Source organism: Neofelis nebulosa, chromosome 17 (genome assembly GCF_028018385.1).
Source record: "Neofelis nebulosa isolate mNeoNeb1 chromosome 17, mNeoNeb1.pri, whole genome shotgun sequence".
Lineage (NCBI taxonomy): Eukaryota > Metazoa > Chordata > Mammalia > Carnivora > Felidae > Neofelis > Neofelis nebulosa.
This window is the reverse complement of record NC_080798.1, coordinates 42,875,345-42,895,729: the sequence shown is the minus strand read 5'-3', so window position 1 is coordinate 42,895,729 and position 20,385 is coordinate 42,875,345. Positions and strand designations below refer to the sequence as shown.

At 52.5% G+C, this 20,385-nt stretch overlaps 2 protein-coding genes across 4 annotated transcripts in view; one reads left to right on the top strand and one right to left on the bottom strand.

The window, feature by feature from the left end:
* The first annotated feature begins 2,441 nt into the window (after positions 1-2,441).
* Positions 2,442-20,385, top strand: part of NAE1 (NEDD8 activating enzyme E1 subunit 1) — a 46,107-nt gene continuing 28,163 nt past the window's right edge. The window contains exon 1 of one of the 2 annotated variants that reach the window (XM_058708704.1): positions 2,442-2,596. The gene's annotated coding sequence lies outside the window, so the exon portion shown is untranslated. Of the gene's footprint in view, positions 2,597-15,999; positions 16,106-20,385 lie in introns of those variants that run through there. The other variant, XM_058708705.1, reaches the window with a different exon arrangement.
* On the bottom strand, positions 7,899-16,572 carry CA7 (carbonic anhydrase 7). 2 transcript variants are annotated; one of them, XM_058708714.1, is made up of 7 exons: positions 16,414-16,572; positions 13,678-13,875; positions 10,775-10,893; positions 9,983-10,078; positions 9,816-9,878; positions 9,134-9,289; positions 7,899-8,674 (listed from the first exon to the last, which is right to left on the bottom strand). In XM_058708714.1, the coding sequence occupies exons 1-7, from the start codon at positions 16,451-16,453 to the stop codon at positions 8,552-8,554; spliced, it is 795 nt and encodes a 264-aa protein (XP_058564697.1). In that variant the 5' UTR covers positions 16,454-16,572; the 3' UTR covers positions 7,899-8,551. The 2 variants fall into 2 exon arrangements, with proteins under 2 accessions (XP_058564697.1, XP_058564696.1); XM_058708713.1 differs by lacking the exon at positions 16,414-16,572 and adding an exon at positions 15,907-16,014.

Genomic DNA, 20,385 nt, shown 5'->3' with positions numbered 1-20,385 from the left:
GAAACACCTATTATTTTATTGAAAATTATGCTTTTTGTGTATATAAACATGTATTATAAAGGGCTGTCCTTTATATCACAACTAAGGCATTAAGGTAATTTTTTGGAATCAAGTGTGTAGATAAATTGTATTTTCTTTGATTTTCACTGAAGGCTCATAGTAGGAGGTAGTGCATTTATTATTATAAAAAGTAGGTTCTGGAAAAAAAAAAAGTAGGCTCTGAGAATCTTGCAGACATAATATGAGCCAAAAATCCAGAAACTAAAGAGGTTTCTGGAATGAATGATTTCATTTATTTGAAGTTCAAAACCAGACAAATGTAATTTATGCTATTAGGAGTCAGGATGGTGAGTACTTTTGGGAGGTAGGAACTTGATGAAGATGTAGGGGTGGGGGGGGTGCTGGAGATGTGCTATTGCTGACCTAAGTGCTGGTTCCATAGGTGTGTTTAGACTGTGAAAGTTCATCAAGCATATGTACTTCTCTGTATATATGTTGTGCTTCAATTAAAACAAAAACAAAAAGTTACATCACCAGTAATGAGACAAATCAGCATCATCTACCTAAGAACAACGTGGGATCCTTTCTTGTGATATTCCTATGAAAACCAAATACCCGAGTCTCCTCATGAAGAAACACCCGACAAACCCAGCTGAGGGACATCCTACTACTAACCGGCCTGTACCCTCTGATCATACCAATGTTGTGAAAGACAAAGACAGAGGAACTGACCAAAGAAAAGGACACTAAATGGACTGGACAACTGAATGCAAGATATGATCTGGGATTTTTTGTTGTTATTGTTACAAAAGACATTATTGGGACAATTAGCACAGTATGAATAAGGTACGTTGATTGGATAATAGTAACATAACAATATTGGGGCGCCTGGATGGCTCAGTCAGTTGCACATCTGACTTCAGCTCGGATCACGATCTCAGGGTTCGTGGTTTCGAGCCCCGTGTCAGGCACTGTCAGCCTGCTTTGGATTCTGTGTCTCTCTCTGCCCCTCCCCACCTTGTGCTCTGTCTCTCTCTCTCTCAAAAATAAATAAACATTAAATAATTTTTTCCAAACTTTTTAAAAAAAATTTAAAAAAATGATAACATAATAATGTTAATTTCCTGCTTTTGATTCTTATACTGTGGTTATATAAGAGAATGTCCTCATTTTTAGGAAAGCCACTGGAAAAAAAAATGTATACATATGGAGAGAGAGAGGGAGAGAGAGAAAGCAAATGTGATAAAATGTGGAGTCCAGTACCAGTCTATAGTATATTCACTGTATTATTTTTTAAACTTTTCTTAAGTCTGAAATTATGCTAAAGCAAAAAGGTTTTGGGGTGGGGGTTCTGAGTCTGCTAGTGGAAACCCTAAACATTGGCTATTCCTGTTCCCATGGCAGCAACCCCAGTTTTCCCGGGTGTCAGTGTGAAAAGGGGCAGAAAAAGAAAATTCCGAAGCCTGACATTTCCTGACATGGCTAAGTCCTGTGTGCCACGGGCACTGAGTGTCCATCTCTAGAGGCCTCAGCTTTACAGCAAGGGCTTAGTAAATTTGGCTGAGGTTGATCAAGCTTTTGCCTGCAGCCACACACCTGGCTTTCTTTCCTCAGCATGACCTCTGACCTCAGGGAGCCCTGGGATTGAGGGAGGTGCCCCCCACGGCTGTAGAGCTGGCTGCTGCTGCCCTGATCTGAGCCCCCGGGAGTGGCTGGAACCACCTCTGGCACCAGCTAAAGCAGCCAGATTGGCACAGAGTCCTCCACCCCCAACCTGGGGTCATGGGGCCCATGTGATCAGCTCTGCACCTAGTAGACCTGAGCTGCACAGGAGTGAGGAGCTCCCCTCCAGGTCCCTTTGCCTGCCCCCAGAAACCACAGGCTTCCAGATTTAGTGCTGGGGCCGGGGCTTCAAAGGCTTGGCTGCCCCCAAAATACCTTTTCAGCTCACCTGCCTCTGCCTCAAATTATACCATTAGAGCTCTGCCCTCCTAGGAGAGAAATCATTTCCAAGCACTGACTTCTAAAGTGCAGTTTGCAAAAAAAAAAGTGCAAACTATGACCCTTTGTCCTATGGGTCATAGTTCACGGAATTGGGTATGTGAAACACATGGAATTACTTATTTTCTATAAATCATTTCAATCCAGCTCTGAGCCCCCATTACATTGGGCTGGCTGGAAATTCAGCCCAGGTATTCTCCTGTCACACTGATGGGCAAAGGTCTGGGGGTCTTGGGAGATTCTTCCAGTCATCTGTCCCTGCCGGTTTGGGCCCAGCATCACGCCCCTTGCAATTTAGGGGGCACATGGGGTGACCCACATCCTGGGATCCAGAGCTGTCTGCCCCCCAGCTTGGCCATGGCTTGTCTCTACTTCTGGGAAATCTGCTTTCTCTCCTCCCTCAAGTCCTCCCACTGACACATTTTACAGATGGGGAACTGAGGTGGAGAGAAGAGGTCACACGGAAGACTGAAAAGGAGGTGATAAGATCATTCCCCCATAAGGTGTTACTGCCTCCCAAGGGAGGCATTTCATCAGGGGACCATGTCAACTGAGCACTGAAGCTCAACTGGCAAGATTTCAGACTCCGCAACAGGTAAGCACAGAGTTATTCTGTGTGGGGACCTTTCTGCGAAGTAAGGCTCTCCTGATGAGCACTGGACCAGGAGTCATAAATCCTTGCTCTCCCACCAACTTAGGCAGATTCTGTTCCTTCTTTGGGCCTCAGTTGTTCTATCTGTATAGGGAGATCAGAACAGGAATTCTTTTGGTGTGGATACTCTGGGATTCCCTGGGCAGCTTACTGATCCTTACCATGGCTTCCTCTGATTGAAAAAGTCATACCTTCTAAACTCTACTCCTGAACACTCAGGAACAGTAGCAGTGGCAGCAAGGACCCAGTTCCTTCCCCAGGGAGGCCTGGGTAGCTGGAGAGATAGGACTGTGTGCCCTCAGGAGATACCCATGCCCAGAGCAACCAAGGACTTGTCACTCACAGCAGGACTTGAGAGAAGAGGAGGAGGAGGAGCTCGTTCCTGAAAACCTGAGGGATCCCTGGGAGCCCAGATCACCCTGGAGCCTCTGTGTCCCTATGCCTTTCCTGCAGTGCCTATCCCGAAAGAGTAACTCATTGGGTCTAAAGAGTCACCTGCTCACCCTCCCACGCTTCTGCAGATGAAAACATTTGAGTTGCAACTGGAGGGATTTAGATTAGACTCACAGATGGCCAAGCCAAGAACGACCAGGGTCCAGGAATGAGTCCCTTCTGCAGGGCCAAGGAGGGCAGCTGGAGGAGGTAATGAATTGTACCTGTCAGAATTTGCATTTGAGCTTGTGTTGGAAGGTGGATTCAGGCCAAATGATGCCTAGTGCTTTCTGAGCCTCAGAGAGAATCCTCTTCCTCCAATCCAGGAGGCCCTCAGCTCCTGCTCTAGACCTCCAGTAGCTCCTCATGGCACCCGGATATAAAGGTAAACTTCTCCCTGGCATTTGAGGCCTTCAGAGCCTGGGGAGCCCTGTGTCTCCAGCCACACATCCCCTCTTTGTTGATACCTGCTGGGTGATAGCCAGGCCTTCTTCTCTCTGTCTGGTAAATGTTCACTGCTGGTGAGGCTTCTGTGCCTCTGCTGTGATGCCAACTACTTTGGCTTTGGACCCCTCTTCCAGGAAGCCCTCTCAAACTACCCAAGTCTCCTCGACCAAGCCAGGACTCTTCCCAGAGACACTACCACCCTCCCCTACTCTTGACGGTCTTTTGTAGTCAGTTCCTTGCTGAAGGTCTTGGCCTTTCCCTCAGAGGAACAGCGAAGGTCCTGCAGGGTGACCTGGGGCAGGGCCAGCCAGGCTGGAGTTTTCCTGGAGGTGGAAGGCCCCAATAGAGGGAGCCAATTTGGCATCAAATGTTCTGAAACTGCCCTTGTGGAGGACACAGGCTCGGAGCAGATCTGACTCATTCCGGCCACCACCTTGCCTGGCCACAGGCCCTGCCAGAGGGCCTGTTTGGATACCGTGCTAGCAGATGGCCCTGTAGAGGGAAACATCTGTTTTTGGCTAGGCTATCCAATATGGTAGCCACTGGCCACATGTGCTCTTAGGCACTTGAAATGTAGCTACTCTGAATCAAGATATGCTATGAGTGTAAAATACACACTGGATTTCAAAAACTTAGCACAAAAAATAATGTAAAATATCTCATTAATTTTTTTATATGGATGACATGTTGAAATGATAATATACTTCGGACATAATTAAGTTAAATAAGATATATTGTTCAAATTAAATACACTTGTTTCTTTTTACCTTTTAAAACAGAGCTACTAGAAAATTTTAAATTACATATGTGGCTCACATTATATCATGTCTGTTTTATAGAGGAGGACACAAACTTTTGAGGGCTTGAGTGACGTATGGTGCAAAGGCCGGTGCATCTGCCCTAAGTTTGTGAGCAGAAAAGCCTCCAAAAGGGATGCATTCCCCAGCCCCTGCCTCTGGCTGCAGGCCAGATACCATCCGTGCTCACAGAATCACATTCTCCCTTCCCCTCAGAGTCTTGACCAACCAGCAGTTCATTTTGCCCTTGAGGGTGAGATCAGAGTTGATGTTGTGACACATGGACATGGGGGGACACATGCCCAAGGTATCCAGGATGGGCAGATACTGTTATCTCACCTTCCTTCCATCCTTAGGTCAGCTCTGGCTGCAGCCAAGGCCTACATCCTGCTCCAGCCCCCTTAGCTTGGACATGAGTCCAAGGGGACATGAGCCCCCACCCCCACCAGACATCAGCTCTGACAACAATGCTGTCAGCTTACCTTGCAGCCTTCACCTCAGACCCGTTTCTGTCCATATCCCCAACCTTTGCTCAGACCACAGATCGCTGTCCCCACAGATGAGCCCTTGGGCAGATAGTGTCCCCAGCCAGCCCTATGGGGACCTCTCAGACCCCTGCAGCAATAGCAGCTCTAGAGGTAACTGGGATTGGGAGCAGGGTTTCTGCAGACAGAGCTCCAGGGGGCTGGGTCTTTACAGCCACCCCATCTCCCAAGGCCCGGAGAAGGGAGACCCAGGGCCTGCATCCTCCAGCTTTGGAGGGAAGTCTATGCCCCTAGCCTGGGCACAAAGTCTATGCTGTGGCCACTGGCGTGGGCTACCCTGGATACCAGGGAGGGCTGTCTGGGAACCTGGGAGCGAGCAGAGCCTATCTTGTCTTGAGTGCTCTGAATGTGCCCTGCATCAGCTTCAGGAGGCAATCTTGTCCTGGGTGAGGATTCAGGACACAGTCCTGGGTCCCTTGAGGCCAGGTTTGCTGGAGGCATTTGGGATCCAGCTGGGGCATCCCATTTGGATGTAAAAGGGTCAAATCTTGGGCTGTGATCATAAGGAGGCCACTTTTGATTTTAAAATAGTTTTAAATTAAAAAACAAATTAAGGGGAAAGATTTAAGGAGTGAGGATTCTTGGCAGCCTTGGGATAATTACTATAAAGCCAGCTCCCATATCTCAAGTCCTCTTTGGTGCCAGGCCTGTCTTGCCACCATGCCCGCGAGGGGCTGGCCGAGGTCCCTGGCATTGCCAGCAGCGTCAGTCCTGTTGTTTCAACTCCACGTGGCCACCACCGTGCCCATCCCTCCCTCCCGTGGGTGGGCCCAGTTGCTGTGGCACAGAGCAGGAGAGTTGTGGGACAGATTCAGGTTCAAATCCCACTCTGCCACTTGCCTAGTTAACCCTCCCCCAGGCACATCATCACTGTCCGTAAAACGGGGGGTGAAGACAGTTCTTGTATCCTAGGGAGAGAGTCAGTCATCTGCCCCTGGCCCTTGGCCTGTCTTAAGAGGAAGCTTTACTAGCTTTACTTTTCTTTTTTTCTTAATGTTTTATTTATTTTTAGAGACAGAGAGCAGGAGAGGGGGAGAGAGAGGGAGACAGAGGATCCCAAGTAGGCTCTACGCTGACATACTGCCAGGCTGACAGTGAGGCTCGAACTCACCAGCTGTGAGATCATGGCCTGAGCCAAAGTCAGATGCTCAACCCACTGAGCCACCAGGCACCCCACTAGCATTGCTTTTCTGCTGCTGCCTGCCCCCAAGCTGAGCAAACACCGTCCTCCAGACACCACCCTTCTTAACGTCTCCGGAAACCTAGAGGGAGAAAATGGCCCTTAGATCGGGCCAGGGGTGCCTGCAAGGGCAAAGCTGTGCCGGGCCTCCCATCAAAGGGCTCTGTCCCTTCTGTTCTTCAACTTCAACCCAGTCTGGAGACAGATTTGTCCTGAGCATGGGAGTGAGAAGGGTCAACAGAACAAGCCTCTCCCTTCCCTGCATCCCTCGCTGGAAGCTGAAAGTCTTAAGACCCAGTTTCTTCCTCTCCTTGTGGCCTTACCCAAAGTCCAGAAGTACCTCATAACCCAGGAGGGCCCTTCTGGTAATAGTGACAATGACAGTAGCTGTGGTGAAGTGAGCAGACAGATGTGTCACCAGCCTCTCCAATCTCAGCAGCTCAGCCTTCTTCCCAAGGTTGTTCATACGGGTCCTCAGCTGTCTCTCCAAAGGCCCCGAACCAGTGCCCCCTCAGCAGTATATCTCTCTGCTTCCTGTTTGCTGTCCTCCCTCACTCCTAGCCTCCAGGCTGCCTGCTGCCTTCCCTGCCCGTCTGTCTGGGTTGCAGTGATGACTGGGTCTCTAAATCCACCTGGGCACTTTCCTTAGGGAGCCCTCCAGATTTGGGCTGGACTAGGGTGAGGCGAGGAGGCCGTTAGGGTACAAATTTCAGAAGATACCCACTCTCAGGGGCATCTTATAAATGCAGGATTGAACCTGAGGGTGCATGCCTCTTTAACTTTGCTCCCTAGCCTCATCCTCGCCCCAGCCCTGCCTCAGACTCCTCAGCAGTCCCCAGCATGCCCCTTTCCCCTAGATGTGTTGGGCCCTACTCTGTGACTTTTCTCCTACCTCTCAGCAGCTCCTCCTCAGGGGTTCGTGCTGTTCCTCCTCTGGCCATCCTGGGCCCCCTCCCCTCCAGCACCTTAGGACATTTCAAAGCAGCCTGACTCTCTACCTCTCTCCTGGCTAACACCCCAACATCCCACCAGTTCCTAGCATTCCTCAGCTAGGGCCCTGTGAATCCTATGTCCACCCGGGTCAGCTCCTGCCCAGGCTCCCCAGCCCATGTGGAGGTCCTGCCCTTGGACCCCCTCTTCCTCTCTGATAGCCAAACCCTGTCTTTGTGCTTCACCTCCTAAACTTGTCTCATCCAGCCCCACCGCTCCCCACCTCTGCCACCCCGTCTCCTCTTTCTTTGTGCTTCACCTCCTAAACTTGTCTCATCCAGCCCCACCGCTCCCCACCTCTGCCACCCCGTCTCCTCTTTCTTTGTGCTTCACCTCCTAAACTTGTCTCATACAGCCCCACCGCTCCCCACCTCTGCCACCCCGTCTCCTCTTTCCTGGCTACTGGCCACCACCTTCTCCCTGCTGCTACTTCTGCCTGCTCATCTACAGTCTTCAGGGATCTTCCCCCTTTGCCCTTCTGGCTCTTCCCAGCCTATATCCAAGACTCTTTATGACTTCCATTAGCCTTGGGAGGGGCCCAGGCTCTCCCCCAGGCCTCCAGCCACCCTGGTCCTTTTCACTTTTACACTCTGGGCTCTCTTTCATCTTTGAGTTTGCACACCTACTCTCCCCTTGGCTTCCAACTTACTGATCCTTTATATCTGCCTTGGAATACTGGCTGGAATTTAATTTCTTCACCAGATGAGGTACCCCCCCCCCTTTTCTGGGCCCTCTATATAACCCTCGCCTGCTCATGCTGATGTCCCTCCCCACATACTGTGCTTGACTTATCACCATCAGTTCCTCCCAATGTCTACAACAGTACTTGACATAGCACAGGTACTCAGTGGGTATTTGTTGCAGGAATAAATGAGTTTATTAATCATTGCATGGATGGATTGTCATGTAGGTGGCTTTGGTGGCTGGGAGGGGATGAGGGAAGAAACTACCTAAGCCATAGCCAGTGTCTGCCCATGGCAGCAGGTGGCTGGAGGGAAAAGGCCATGTCATCTCCAGCAGGCTGGGTGCTGATTTTAATGGCCCGGCAGTGAGGTTCGTGCATGGCGGAGGCCTGCAGAAGAGGTAACGCCGAGAGGGCAGCTCTGCCCACCTCTAATTATTGCTTGAGTCTTTCTGGCAATGTCAGCTGCCTGCCCCAGGGAGCTCGGTCTCGTCCATCACAGTGTGAGCTCAGGGTGGGGCTGCTGTCACTGCCAGTGGGGAAGACGGGAGGAGATTCCCAGGGACCTTTGGGTCTTGGAGAGCAGAGGCAGCCTCAGGCTTGGACCATGCTCAGCTTCTGTCCTTCCTGTCCCCAGCCGAAGGGTATCCCTTGACTTGAGGGTCCCATTAAGAATCCTCCAGGGTGGCCAAGGAGCAAGCCAGCTGAATGGGAGGGGGGTCCACAGCACCCCCCAGGCAGGGAGCCTCAGATGGTTTGGTGTCTGCTGACGTGGAAGCCCTTGGGAAAATGGTGCTCTAGTGGCCAGCTGGGCAGGTAGGCGGCTCAGGCCTGGAAAGAGGCCTTGACCACACGGCCCTTCAGTGGCTGTGGCGGCCGGAAGTTGTTTACCATGTGAATCCTCTCATCATCCTCTGAGGTGAAAAGCAGGCTCCGGAACTTCTCCATCTTGAGAAGACAGAAGAGATACTCAGGGCAGAGCAGGGGTGCTGTCGTTCTCTTTGATCCCTGACACATCATCTGACATACCTTGCCAGCCAGCTCTACCCCTCTCTCCTCTTGCTACCCACTCGTTCTCTTTCTTTGGGATCCTGATGTCAGTTACCCACAAAAGGGCCTCTGAACCTGGACCCTGCTCCACCCGGCTCTAGTTCCAACTCCATGTAGCTAAGACTTGTCAACAAATGCGGGATTCAGATTCTAACACAGCAAGGGTGGTCCCAGGATGCAGGGGTCTCCCCTCTCAGCCTGTGGTGAGGTCCTAATGACTAATAATCAAGCGAACTCCCAAACAAGAATCTAAATGTTTATTAGCAAAAGATGGGAGACTTGATGGTGGGACTATAAGCTGTAGCTTGCTGGTTGAGAGTGCCCCAGCCCTCCGCTTGGTACTCTGGGAGAACTCACCTGCCTCTCAGAGATGCTGATAGGTTCCCGGAGCACGATCCAGGTGACACTCTCGCTCAGCGGGGGCGTTGTCAGGGAGCCCGGGTAGGTCCAGTAGTGCCGGCTGGCAGGCAGGAGGCACTTGGGGTTGAAGCAGCTGAACTGGGCCTTGGTTCCCTGGGGCAGAGCAGGCAAACCCAGGAATCAGCATAGACCCGCCGCCAGGACCAGACCAGCATCCTCCCCACTCTTTCCTGTCGGCAAGATTTAGTCTTCTCCTTGGCCCAATGATGCAAATTGTGGGCATAGGTCTGTGATACCAGATGCCACCCCCACCCTGGACCCGGCCCTGTCCACCTGTTTGCTGGTATGTAAAAGCTGTGGCACCTAGGGCTCTCTGGGCACCATGTTCTCTCTCTGCCTTTTCCTTCAACGACCCTTAGCGGAGCTGGCTGTAGGATGCCCATTAACACAACAAGCCATCTTATCAATCCTATACCAACCAGGTTGTCACCTGGGCACTGAGCGAGGCCACTGACTCCAATGAAGAGGAGTCATTTGCAGGGCACTGCAGCTGCTAACCTGTACTCTTCATCTCAGCGAGAGTTTGCTGACAGGCTGCAGTGGATGGGCCCACTCTGTGCTCCAGCCTCTTCCTCCCACCAGGCTGCTCTGGGTCAAGACCATGGACCCCTGGTCTCACCTTAAACCGAACCATGTAGAGCGCGTCTGTCAGACGGTTCATGCTGGGGTGCTCATCCCCTGTCTGTCAGGGAAAGGGTATTGTGAGCCCAGCACCCAGCATGTCTGGAAACTAGGGGCAATGCCGGCCTCCCCGTGCCCCTCTTGGCCCCGATAACCACCCCTTACCTCCAAGAAGACACCGACCACAGCCAGGCCATCGGGCGCTGAGGCTGCCTCCCCAAAGGTGCTATACTTCTTGGCGTTCCAGTGAACGAGGTGCAGCTATAGGGGCAACAACAGGCCAGGCCAGGCCAGTGCTTAGCGCCTCCGAGGGGCCGTGGGAGCTCAAAGCCGGGCTTCCCTCTGCAAGAGGGGTAGGAAGCCCCCAGGGGCCACAGATAACATCCACACTGCTCTGGGCCCAACCCTTTCCTGAGCCCCAGGTGACCCAAAGAGAAATCTGGCTCAGGCCCTGCCCTGGGTGAACTGCGAAATAGATAATGGCCATCCATGCGACAAGATGGTGCCTGCAGCTGAGTCCAAAGAATAAGTAAGGGGTTATCAGACAGAACCCTGGGGAAAGATACCCCAGGTAGAGAGAACAGCATAGGCAAAAAGGCTGGGAGGTTTGAGAGAGCCAAGTGTGGACAGGAGATTCTTCACATGCTGGTCAATGTGGGGGGAGGTCAGGAAAAGATGAGGTCAGATAAAGCCACTTTCTGCAGGGCCTTGAACACCAGGCTCAGTCCTTGAAGGGTTGTCAGCAGGGTGTGGTAGGACTGGACTTATCCTTCGGAAAACTGCTTCTCGAGTCACAGACCAGGGGGCAGAGTTCTGGTGGAATACCCTGTGCTAGGGGTGGTCTCTCCCAAACCTCTGGCTGTTCCTCCTCACCCTCTCTCGACCCCCACACCAGGCGCGTGACCATCCTGGCCTTCTCCAAATAATAAAGGGAGGGCTCAGGTAGAGGGCCTTTACCTCGCTGGGGAACGACTTGCCATCCACCGTGTGCTCTGAGCCCACACTGTGTTTCTTGCCCCAGTGGAAATGGAACTGTTTGAGTCGGTATGGCCCGTCCAAGGGCCCCCCAGTCACCACTGCAAGAAGAAGTGTAGTAATTTATGTGAGAGAGTCCACACGGCCCGGCAGCTGGTAATGCCAGGACCAGGCCAGTGCCCAGGAGAGGGATAAAGTTTTCACTCGGAAAATTTGGTGGGCTAAGTGGGCTCAGGTCAGTCTTCACCCAGTGCCGTGGGCCCTTTGCGGGGCCAGGGCAGGAATCCAGGCAGCCTGCAGGTGGAAGAGGAGTCCGGTAGTGACAGAGTGCACCACTCCACTTGGCCACCCTCCCCGTTTCTGCCCACTTTTGCACGGAAGCTGGGCCCTTGTCTCCCAAGCCCCCGTTATCGCTAACAATAGGCCTTTCATGTCTGGATCCCCTGGACCCTGGACCCAGGGTTAGATTAGGGGGATTCTTTTGTTTAATCCTTCTAGAAGCCTTATAGAAGTCATAAGAGACAGAACCTTGTGTTTTCTCTATCTTACATTGGAGGAAAATGAGGCACAGAGAGGGCGAGGCATTTTGTCAAGATCATTCAGCAAGGCACTAAGTTAGGATATAAGCCTGTATCTCCTTCATAAGTCCAGAGCCCAATCCCCTAATCATCAGGCCACACTGTCTCCCTAGAACCTTCAGCCTTCCCAGGACCTGGTGTTGTCCAAAGGCCAGCTCCTGACGGTTCCCACTCTAATGGCCGGGCCCGGGCCATTCCCTGTGGTCTCTTTGGAGGTCCCTACTTGTGCTGGCTTTTTCCCTGCATACCCTCACCCTGATACCTGGTGAGCTAGAGCCAGGCACAAGGCCTCCTGGGACTGATTGAATTTCCAGGTGAAAGGGATCAGGCAGTCGAGGGAGCCCCAGCGAGGCTTGAATGTGAGTCGCTGGATCAGGTGACTGCCCCAGGCTCAGAGTTCTACTAGGCCCCTCCAGGATGGGTGACCAGGGCAGGGCCTTGTCCCCTGGGGGCCCCGTGAGGAGGAGGATGACTGAACAGTCCAAAGGCCATTCTTTGCTACCTTGCCCTATCTGAGAAGCAGGGCCTGTCCATAAGCATTGCTGGCTGGTGGACAAAAGAAGTCTGGGGCGGGAGGTGGGGGTATGGCCGTGGCAGGGGCCCAATCAGGCTGCTCCATCCGGGAGAGGCAGGAGCAGCAGGGTCTGATATGACCTGTGGGGGCCCACCCCTCTGAGCATGCCCCACCTGGGATGCTGCAGTGTGGCCTCTCGGGGAGTAAACCCCTTGAGCTTGGCTCCCTTCTCCTCCTCTCCCTGTCCTAACTACAGAACACACTACTGTTCACTGTGCACTCACCATGTGTTCAGCACTCTGCTGGCATCAACCCCCATAGTGTCCTTGAGAGGAACACATTGTTATCCCTTATTGGACAGATGTATGACTGAGACTTGGAAAAGCAGGTGTCCTCCCCAAAGTCACACAGCTGGTGAGTGGCAGAGCCCCAAATGTCTCACTCCCAAGCCTACTCTCTTTCTGCTGGTTCCCTGTCCCCTCAGGCTTGGGTATTCTGGTAGGGAGGGAGCTCCATCCAGGCTTGAAAGTAAGCCGCTGGATCACTGGTCCAGAGGCATGCCCCCTTGGCTCCCTTTCTCCCTTCCCAACAACAGTGGCCTTCACGAAGCTACAGATGTCTGAATTGAACCCTTAATGCCCTCTGCAAGCTGTTAGGAGGTACAGTCATATGAAAACTGCTCCATCACAAACTGTCATTTAGGGTCATCAAGAGCCCCAAAGCTCTGGCTGAGACGCTTTTCTAAAAATTCAGTTCCAGGAAATGTCTTTCTTCTGAGAATCCGCTGGATTTCCTCCCCTCTACAACAAGAACTATAGCTGACCCTCTTTCCCTTTTTTCCTAACCTACCAGGGAACTCAGGGCTAAGCAACTAAGATCACTCCTCTGTGGTTTCCTTCCTCTTCTCTGCTTTTTGATTTTTTACTTGAAACTTAATTTCCTTTGTGTGCTTTCATTGTATGCAGGATGAGAGGTGGAGACGGAGAGGCAGAGTACCAGTTACTCCCTTACACAAAAAACTCTAGCAGGTTCCCTCCTTGCCCCACTCTACCTTTCACAGGCCTGTTTATAAGAATAAAATCTCTTCACTGAGGAGCACTCCTGAGGCCTCCACCTAGGAATTGATTAGGAAAGAACCTGGACTCTCATCCCAGGGTAAAGAGATGCCATACGTTCCCGCCGGCCGCTCTCTGGTGCAGGCTGGTTGGAATCTTGAGCTCGTGGGTCAGTTGGAGAGAAGACCTTTGGAGTTGGACCAGGCTTGCTTGGAACTCCCCACCAATGGGGCAAACTCCCCATTGAGTCTCTATTTGCCCGTTTTAGAGGTGGGTTCTTGAGAGAATAAAAGAACTGCCTAAGACCTTAGCAAAGGGCCTGGCACACAGAACACATTAGCTCCTTTCTGTCTCTGCTGGGCTTGGCCAGATCACACAGGGAGGAGGGTTTGGCCTTAGGCCACACAGCAGGTGACTCACAGGGCCCAGAGTGAAAACAAACCTGACCTAAAGCAGTAAATGGAAGAGAAGGAAGGGAATTCACATTTCTTGAGCATTTGCTATATGCCAGCACTACAAACATCACTTCCGTTTTTCATTTTTCCTCCCTATGACCCTAGAGAGGAAAAGAGCATCCCATTTTGTGCATAAGTTGACTGAGGCTCAGCCTAAGCCTTCAGAGCTGGTGAGAGGTGGAGCCTTCCTTCCCTGCCACAGCACGCCAGCCTTCCTGAGCCTGTCCAACACAGGGTGAGGAGCCCAGGGGGAGGGGGCCAGCCTCCACCAAGGGCCACTCACCAGTTCGGTCGTCGCTGTCATTGAAGTCCACTTGAACAGAGTGGCCATTGTTGGTGATGCTGAGGGATATGCAGGCCTCGTAGGAAAGCTCCAGTGGCTTCAGACTGGGTGAATACACAGCCTGGCTGGACACGATGTTGATTGGTGACTGGCGGTCTCCCTGGGCAATGGGATACAGCTTGTGCCACTGTGAGGGGCCTGCAGATGGGGAGAGGGCAAGGACTCAGGCTAGCCTGGATCTCTGGGCCATGGGCTGAGGACACCTGTGGGGGACAGTCTCCCTGGTATCCCTTCAGAGGTTAGCCCCTGCTTTGGAGCTCTTGTCCCAGCTCTGCCACTTCCCCTCTCCGCCTCCATTTCCTTGTCTGCAAAATGGCCTTACTAAAACTCATCTCCCAGAGCTGATAAGAGGCCCCGTGAGGTAATTTATGGAAGGGAGCCAATATAGTCACAAGCCAAGGGGCGGTTCTAGGCAGTGACTCCTCCCCAATTCCCAATAGTGCTCACAGAGGGCCCCAGGCATCTGAAGTCCCTGACCTGACCGTAACACGTATCTGGCCTCTTCCTGCACCTTGAGCATGTTCGTGTTGGTGTTTGTGAAAATAATAACATAAGCTAACATCGACCTAGCCTTGGCTCTGAGACATGTGTTCGTTCCTCACAATCACATTGTGAAGCAGATACCAGCATGATCCCCATTTCATAGATGAAAGAACTGAGGGCAATTCACCCACACTTCGCACACACACTTCGGTACCGATATAAACACACAGCACGTGCATGTCTGGCACGTGCCTACAGACTATAGAGATTTTCATGGGTACATACGTGTATGCACAGTGACCTGGGTTCATCGGGCCCAGAGTGGCCAGGGCCAGCAACACACGTGTGTATAAACACACACAGCGCTGCCACCTACACCTGACACACGCATATACACCGTCACACACAAACACTCCCTGTTGCAAACCCAGGTCTGCAATAAAAGACTACAGCAAAATACGTGCTCGTGCAAGCACATACACATACACCTGCGTGCACACCCACGAGCGCCCACCACCTGCCTCCCAGAGGCTCCATCTGCAGCCTAGAGGCTCGGCATCTCCCTGGGGAACATCCTGAGATGCAACCTATTTTTAGAGCTATTGCCGGCTGGTGCTTCTCCCCGTTTTTGGCTTCTTAAGTTTTCCTGAGAAAACAGCAGCAGGTGCCGACAGAGCTGTGTCCCCAATGGATGAGTCAGAATCGTGGCCCAGACCCACTGGGTTATTTTTGAAGTCCTGTGAGCATGCCGCATGCCGGCACCTCTATTCTCTGTCCTTCCTTCTTTCATTGCCCCTAACCTGAATGACCCAGGTCTGGCTGGGTGAGGGGCAGTGGCCTGAGGGTGGTAGGCCCATGGGGCAGGCCCTATAGGATACTGGGTGCTCAGAGCTGGTGGGCAAGACTAGCAGATGGATACAGTCAGGGGACTCTGACTCTGGAGGAAACACCCAGAAACTGTCTCAGAGCGGGTGCTGGAAGGAAGATGATCTATGGGTTCTGTCAACCTGCCCCTTCTCTGCCTCTCTCTCCCACTTTGCTGGTCTCTGTTGCCTTTTTCTGAATGTCTCTAGCTTTGGCATGCCCAGCTCTGGGGGTCTCCCCTCCAAAATATGCTCTTGTGTCCCTGGATCCCAGAGGGAGCCAGACACACAACAGCCCCTCCCTAACTCCTTCTGACCCACTGCAACCTCCCAACCCCCTCCCAACCTCCTCCCAATTAGCCCAGGACCCCCATCCTCCCACAAAGAATGACTGTCTCTCTCCAGAGAGGGAAGGCGAGGAGTGTTCCTGTCACCAGCACCTTCATTTCTCCCCACATCCACCTGCCCTGCCTAGCATTTTCTCCTGGCAGGGTAGGTTTTGAGTCCTCGCTGTTCACCAGAGGGAAAGGGGGAAACACTTACCCCACACCCCTATACCCACTTGGTAAGAAAGAGCCCGAAGGGTAACTAACCTGTCCCAGACTCACATTCAAGCCATCTGGCTCTCCCTCTGCCTCTTTTCCCTTCCTTTGCATCCTAAGGAAACTGAGGCAGGATCGGGTGCTATTTTCCCAATCAAACCAGGAGGCTCGTGTGGGCCACGGGCTCCCACGCTTCACACCAGGACGTGCTCAGACACTCTGCTCGATGTAGACACCTAGACACACGCGCGCGCCCACAAATGCCCCCTTCCCGCACGTACCTGCCAGCAGGAGAGCCCGGACACTTCCCCGGGGAAACTCTCCCGGGGACATCGCGCCCTTGTCCAGCAGAGCCCGGCTCCCGGGAGGTCGCCGCACACACGCCGTGCGCGCTCCCCGCCATAGACACCCGCGCACAGCGCTCGGCTCGGACCGCCCCCAGCTGCCCAGGGCCACCTCCGCCCCCTGTGCCTGCGGCGGGTGAGTGAGTGTTGGGGCCCAGGTCCGGGCGAGCACAGCAGTCAGGGGCTGCGCAGAGGAGGCGGCAGGACGCGCGCTCAGCCAGGGGGTGGCTAGCTGGCGGCGGGGCAGGCGGGGTCGCAGCGCGGACTTTGGGCCAGGAGTGGGGGAGCCAGAGCTTGCGCCGGGCGGGTGGGCTGGATTCGGGGGGCTGGGCCAGAGGGGGTTCCCGGTTCCTCCCTGACGGTGGGGGGCTTGAAGTCCGGGAAATCCGGCTGGGCTCGTGGGTTAGATCCAGCGGGTCGGGGCTGGCCAGGGTCTGCGCCTACCGTCGTTCTGGCCGTAGCCCCAGCCGTGGTGGCCGGTCATGCCGCTGTCGTCCCCGCAGCCGTGCACCTGCCTGCTCCTTCCTCTCAGTTCCGGCTGCGGCTCCAGCCCCGCTCGCTACCGCCGAGCAGCCTCTTAAAGCTGCGGCGCGCGGGAGGAGCAGTTCCCGGGGGACCCGCCCCCCCAACCCCCGGCAGGGCGAAAGAGGCCGGCGGTGCCCCGCCCCCGCCCGCCCGCCGGCTGGCCAGTTGAACCCCAGAGTTGAGTCGAGATGGGGGGGGGGGGGGTCAGGGGACGTAAACCTCTCTCCCTACTCCCCATCCCCCCTCCCTGGCTGGACGACTCTCCCTTTTCACGTGTACGGGCTCCGGACTGTCCTGTGCTGAGGACTGCCCAGGTTTCCCCACATCCCACCCCATCCCTGGGCTTGTCCCTGAGCCGTAAATCCAATTCCCAGGGACCTGGACTCTGGGCCCTGAGTCCTCTGGGATTAGAAAGTCCCCTCTAATATGCAAAGTGCCTTGACCATCAAGTCACCAGAAGTGGAGCTTCCCCTATTTGCCAGACACTAGGGCAGGCGCCAGGCCAAGCTTTCTGTCATCTACCTCTCGTATCTACCCTATGACATTGAGTGGTACTTCCATGAGCCCTCTTTCACAGAGAGAGGGCTGAGGCCTAGAGAGGTAAAATGACCTGCACAGCGTGCAAGGGATTCACTCCCAGTTTGTCTCACTCCAGACTTTGCTCTTTACCACTTCCCTTTGGTGCTGGGGCAGGGGTCCTGTGGTTATGGGGGATCTAGGAGCTTTGGGTAGGAGAGGGGACAGGACTGGCAATCCAAACCCCTGGCCCTGGTGGAACCAGAGCCTCAAAGGGAGAATGGGAAGGAAGTAGCATCAACCCGCCGGCATGAGGACAGACAGTCAAGAGCTGGCTCCCTCATAGAACCAAGACGAGGTTCCCACCCTCTTATTCTCTCCATTGCTTCCTCCTTCCCTCCAGGACTCTTTGCCTGTCCCTCTACAACCTGCTATTTGTCCTTCCTCTCCTTGCCTCCTCATGACCTTTGGCACACCACCTGGGAGCTCAGGCCCTCCACCCTGCACTCAATCTCACTGCCTGCCTTGGCCCAACATTTTCCCGCCCACAAGCCTTGATCCTTGCTGTGCCCTCCTCTGTCTTCCACCCACTGGCTTCAGGCGGCCCAATCTGATTCATCCTAGGATGTGGCCTTGTGCCAAGGATAGGTCTTGTCTCTGACTAGGCCTCAGCAGGCAGTTTTGGGAAGACACACAGATAGGTGGATGGAAGGACAGACCAATGATCCCACCCAGGGTCCTGTACCCAACAGGAGGTGAAGGGCCATTTGACCTTGACCAGAGGAGACTATTTCAGGCCCTGCTCTTGGCTGACCTTGGGAAGGAGTCTGCCATCTTGTCTGCTGGCTCCCCTGCATCTCTGTGGCTATCTCAGTTTCCCTCTTCTAGGCCCTGAACCTCAGTTCCACAAGCTAGAGTTGCACAGATTAATTGATAACTCCTTGGCTGGGCCAACGTCAGTCACTGACTTCCCAGCCTGCCTAGCTACCTTTCTCTGACCCAGGAGCTAGAAGGGGTTTTTGCTACAAATATGGCCATCAGGCAGCGGCAGCAGACTTGTGATAGAGATTCAGGGGATGGGGCCCCCAAGGGCAGCGTGTGACAGAGAATACAACACTGTCAAGGCTCCAGGTCTAAGCCAGAACTGTCATCCTCAGACCAAGAAGACATGCTTGCTCCATCCCAGAGGAGGCAGCCACCCTTCTCCCGGGGGAGTCGCAACACTCTCAGGGCCTGGGGAGGGGGCCCAAATATATCTACTTTATTGATCTGCTTCTCCTTTAGAGTGACCCAGGCCTTTTCCATAGTTATTTATAGTATTAAAAAAATAAAGTTGGAATTATTCATACAGCTTGCATCCAATCACAGCAACCGTAGGTGGATTTTTGTCCCGTTTTACAGATGAGGAAAGGAAGGCTTAGAGAAGTTGAGTTAGGGAAGAGTTAGGGAACACAGTGATAGAGCAAAGATAAAAATCCAGAGCTGTTGAGTCCCTTATTCAACACGTCTAAAAGCACAGAGAGGGGGAGGAAATGGATTTTAAATTTGATTGTCATTTGCATATATGCAAGACTTTCTCTGGAAGGACTTAAGAAAGCTTGGGAGAGTGCCTCCAGGAAGGAGACTGGGAGACAGGGAGGGTGGGGGAGGGTGCTGAATGGGGGTAGGAGGGACACTACTGCTTACTCCTTTGTACCTTCTGAAAGAAACTATTACCTCTTTAACAACAAAATAAAAGTTGATCTGGTTTGTTTCCTTCCTGCAGCCTGTCTTCAGCAGTTTACTCCAGGTTCTGGAGTGCTGGGCACTCAGGCAGGTGAAGGAGCCGATGCACTCTGCCCCTTTCAAGTGAAGCCCAGTTGCCCCAGCAGCCCACTCAGGTCAACTTGGGAAAGCCTAGGCCCCCATTCAGGCACCTCCCATTTCTATTCTGTGTTGTCTTTAGAGATGAATTGATTTCACTGCCCCAAAATTTACTTTTTGGTCTCACTGCATTAGTGGTTCACTGTTGATGGGGAAGGGGAACATGAGGAGGGGGTGAGTGGGTATGAGGGCTATGATGGAGGGCTGGAGGAGGAGGGCAGGGACAGTTTACACAGTCATATCTCATTCATCAAGTGATTTTTTTTTTTTTTTCATCAAGTGATCTTGACCAGATTTCACTTCCTCTCTGGAAGGTATAATGTCTTTGCTCTACAAGATAACTGAAGGGATTGTCCCTGCCCAGCCTTCCTCATGGGGATCCCTGTGAGCATTGGTTGAGACAATAGCTGCCCAATGCCCTAGCAACAAGTAAAGTCAGGTGTACTTCTCATTGTACCTAATGCACAGGGCCAACAGGCCAGGCCAGAATCCCTGTGGCCTGGAGACTCTAAAATCAAAATTACAGTTTGTCATATTTTTTAAAAAACATTTCCACTCAAAGTACGTATGTTTATGTGTGCATACAGTCAGATGGAATGATCTCATGCATGGCTCCAAGCATACCTGGCTGTGTGACTTGGAGCAAGTTACTTTACCTCTCTGAACCTGTCTTCTCATCTATAAAACAGAAACAGAGAGTCTAGAAGGCTAATAGGATGGTCAGGTGACATGATGTCTGTGAGACTCCTGGTATCAAGGATGTACTCCTCGGACCCTAGAATGTCTATTGTTGCCCCTTTTCCTTAGTTTGCTGGGCACATTTAGAGCCCCAAACATCCCATTTCTAATTACATCTATTCCTTGTAGGAAACTTGGAAGAATCAGAAAAACACAGAGAAGAAAGTTAAAACCACTGGTTGTGTTATTACCCAAGAATCATCACTATTAACATTTTAGTGACTATCCTGCCAGGCTTTTTAGGTATGTCTGAGTAGTACTGAAAAGATAATGAGAATCATATATATAGCTTTGTGACCTTTTTTTTTTTTCATCTAATGCCCTATGGTAAGCATTTCCCTGCCTTCGAGAGCTCAACACTTAATAATCTCTAGTGTATAGATTATTTCTGGTTTTCACTATTGTAAATAGCACTACAGTGAACATTCTTATTTATACATCTTTGTGTGTGTGTGTGTGTGTGTGTGTGTGTGTGTGTGTCTGATAATTTCCTTGGGACAGATTGCTACACATGGAATTACCAAATCGGATGATATACATATTGCCAGTAAGGCATTTTAGAGTGAGAAAGTATGGTGGAAGTAGTTTCAGAAATTTATTCTTTTGGGGCACCTGGGTGGCTCAGTCAGTTAAGTGTCCGACTGCAGCTCAGGTCATGATTTGGCGGTTTGTGGGTTTAAGCCCCACATCAGGCTCTGTGATGACAGCTCGGAGCCTGGAGCCTGTTCCAGATTCTGTATCTCCTGCTCTCTCTGCTCCTCCCCAACTCACTCA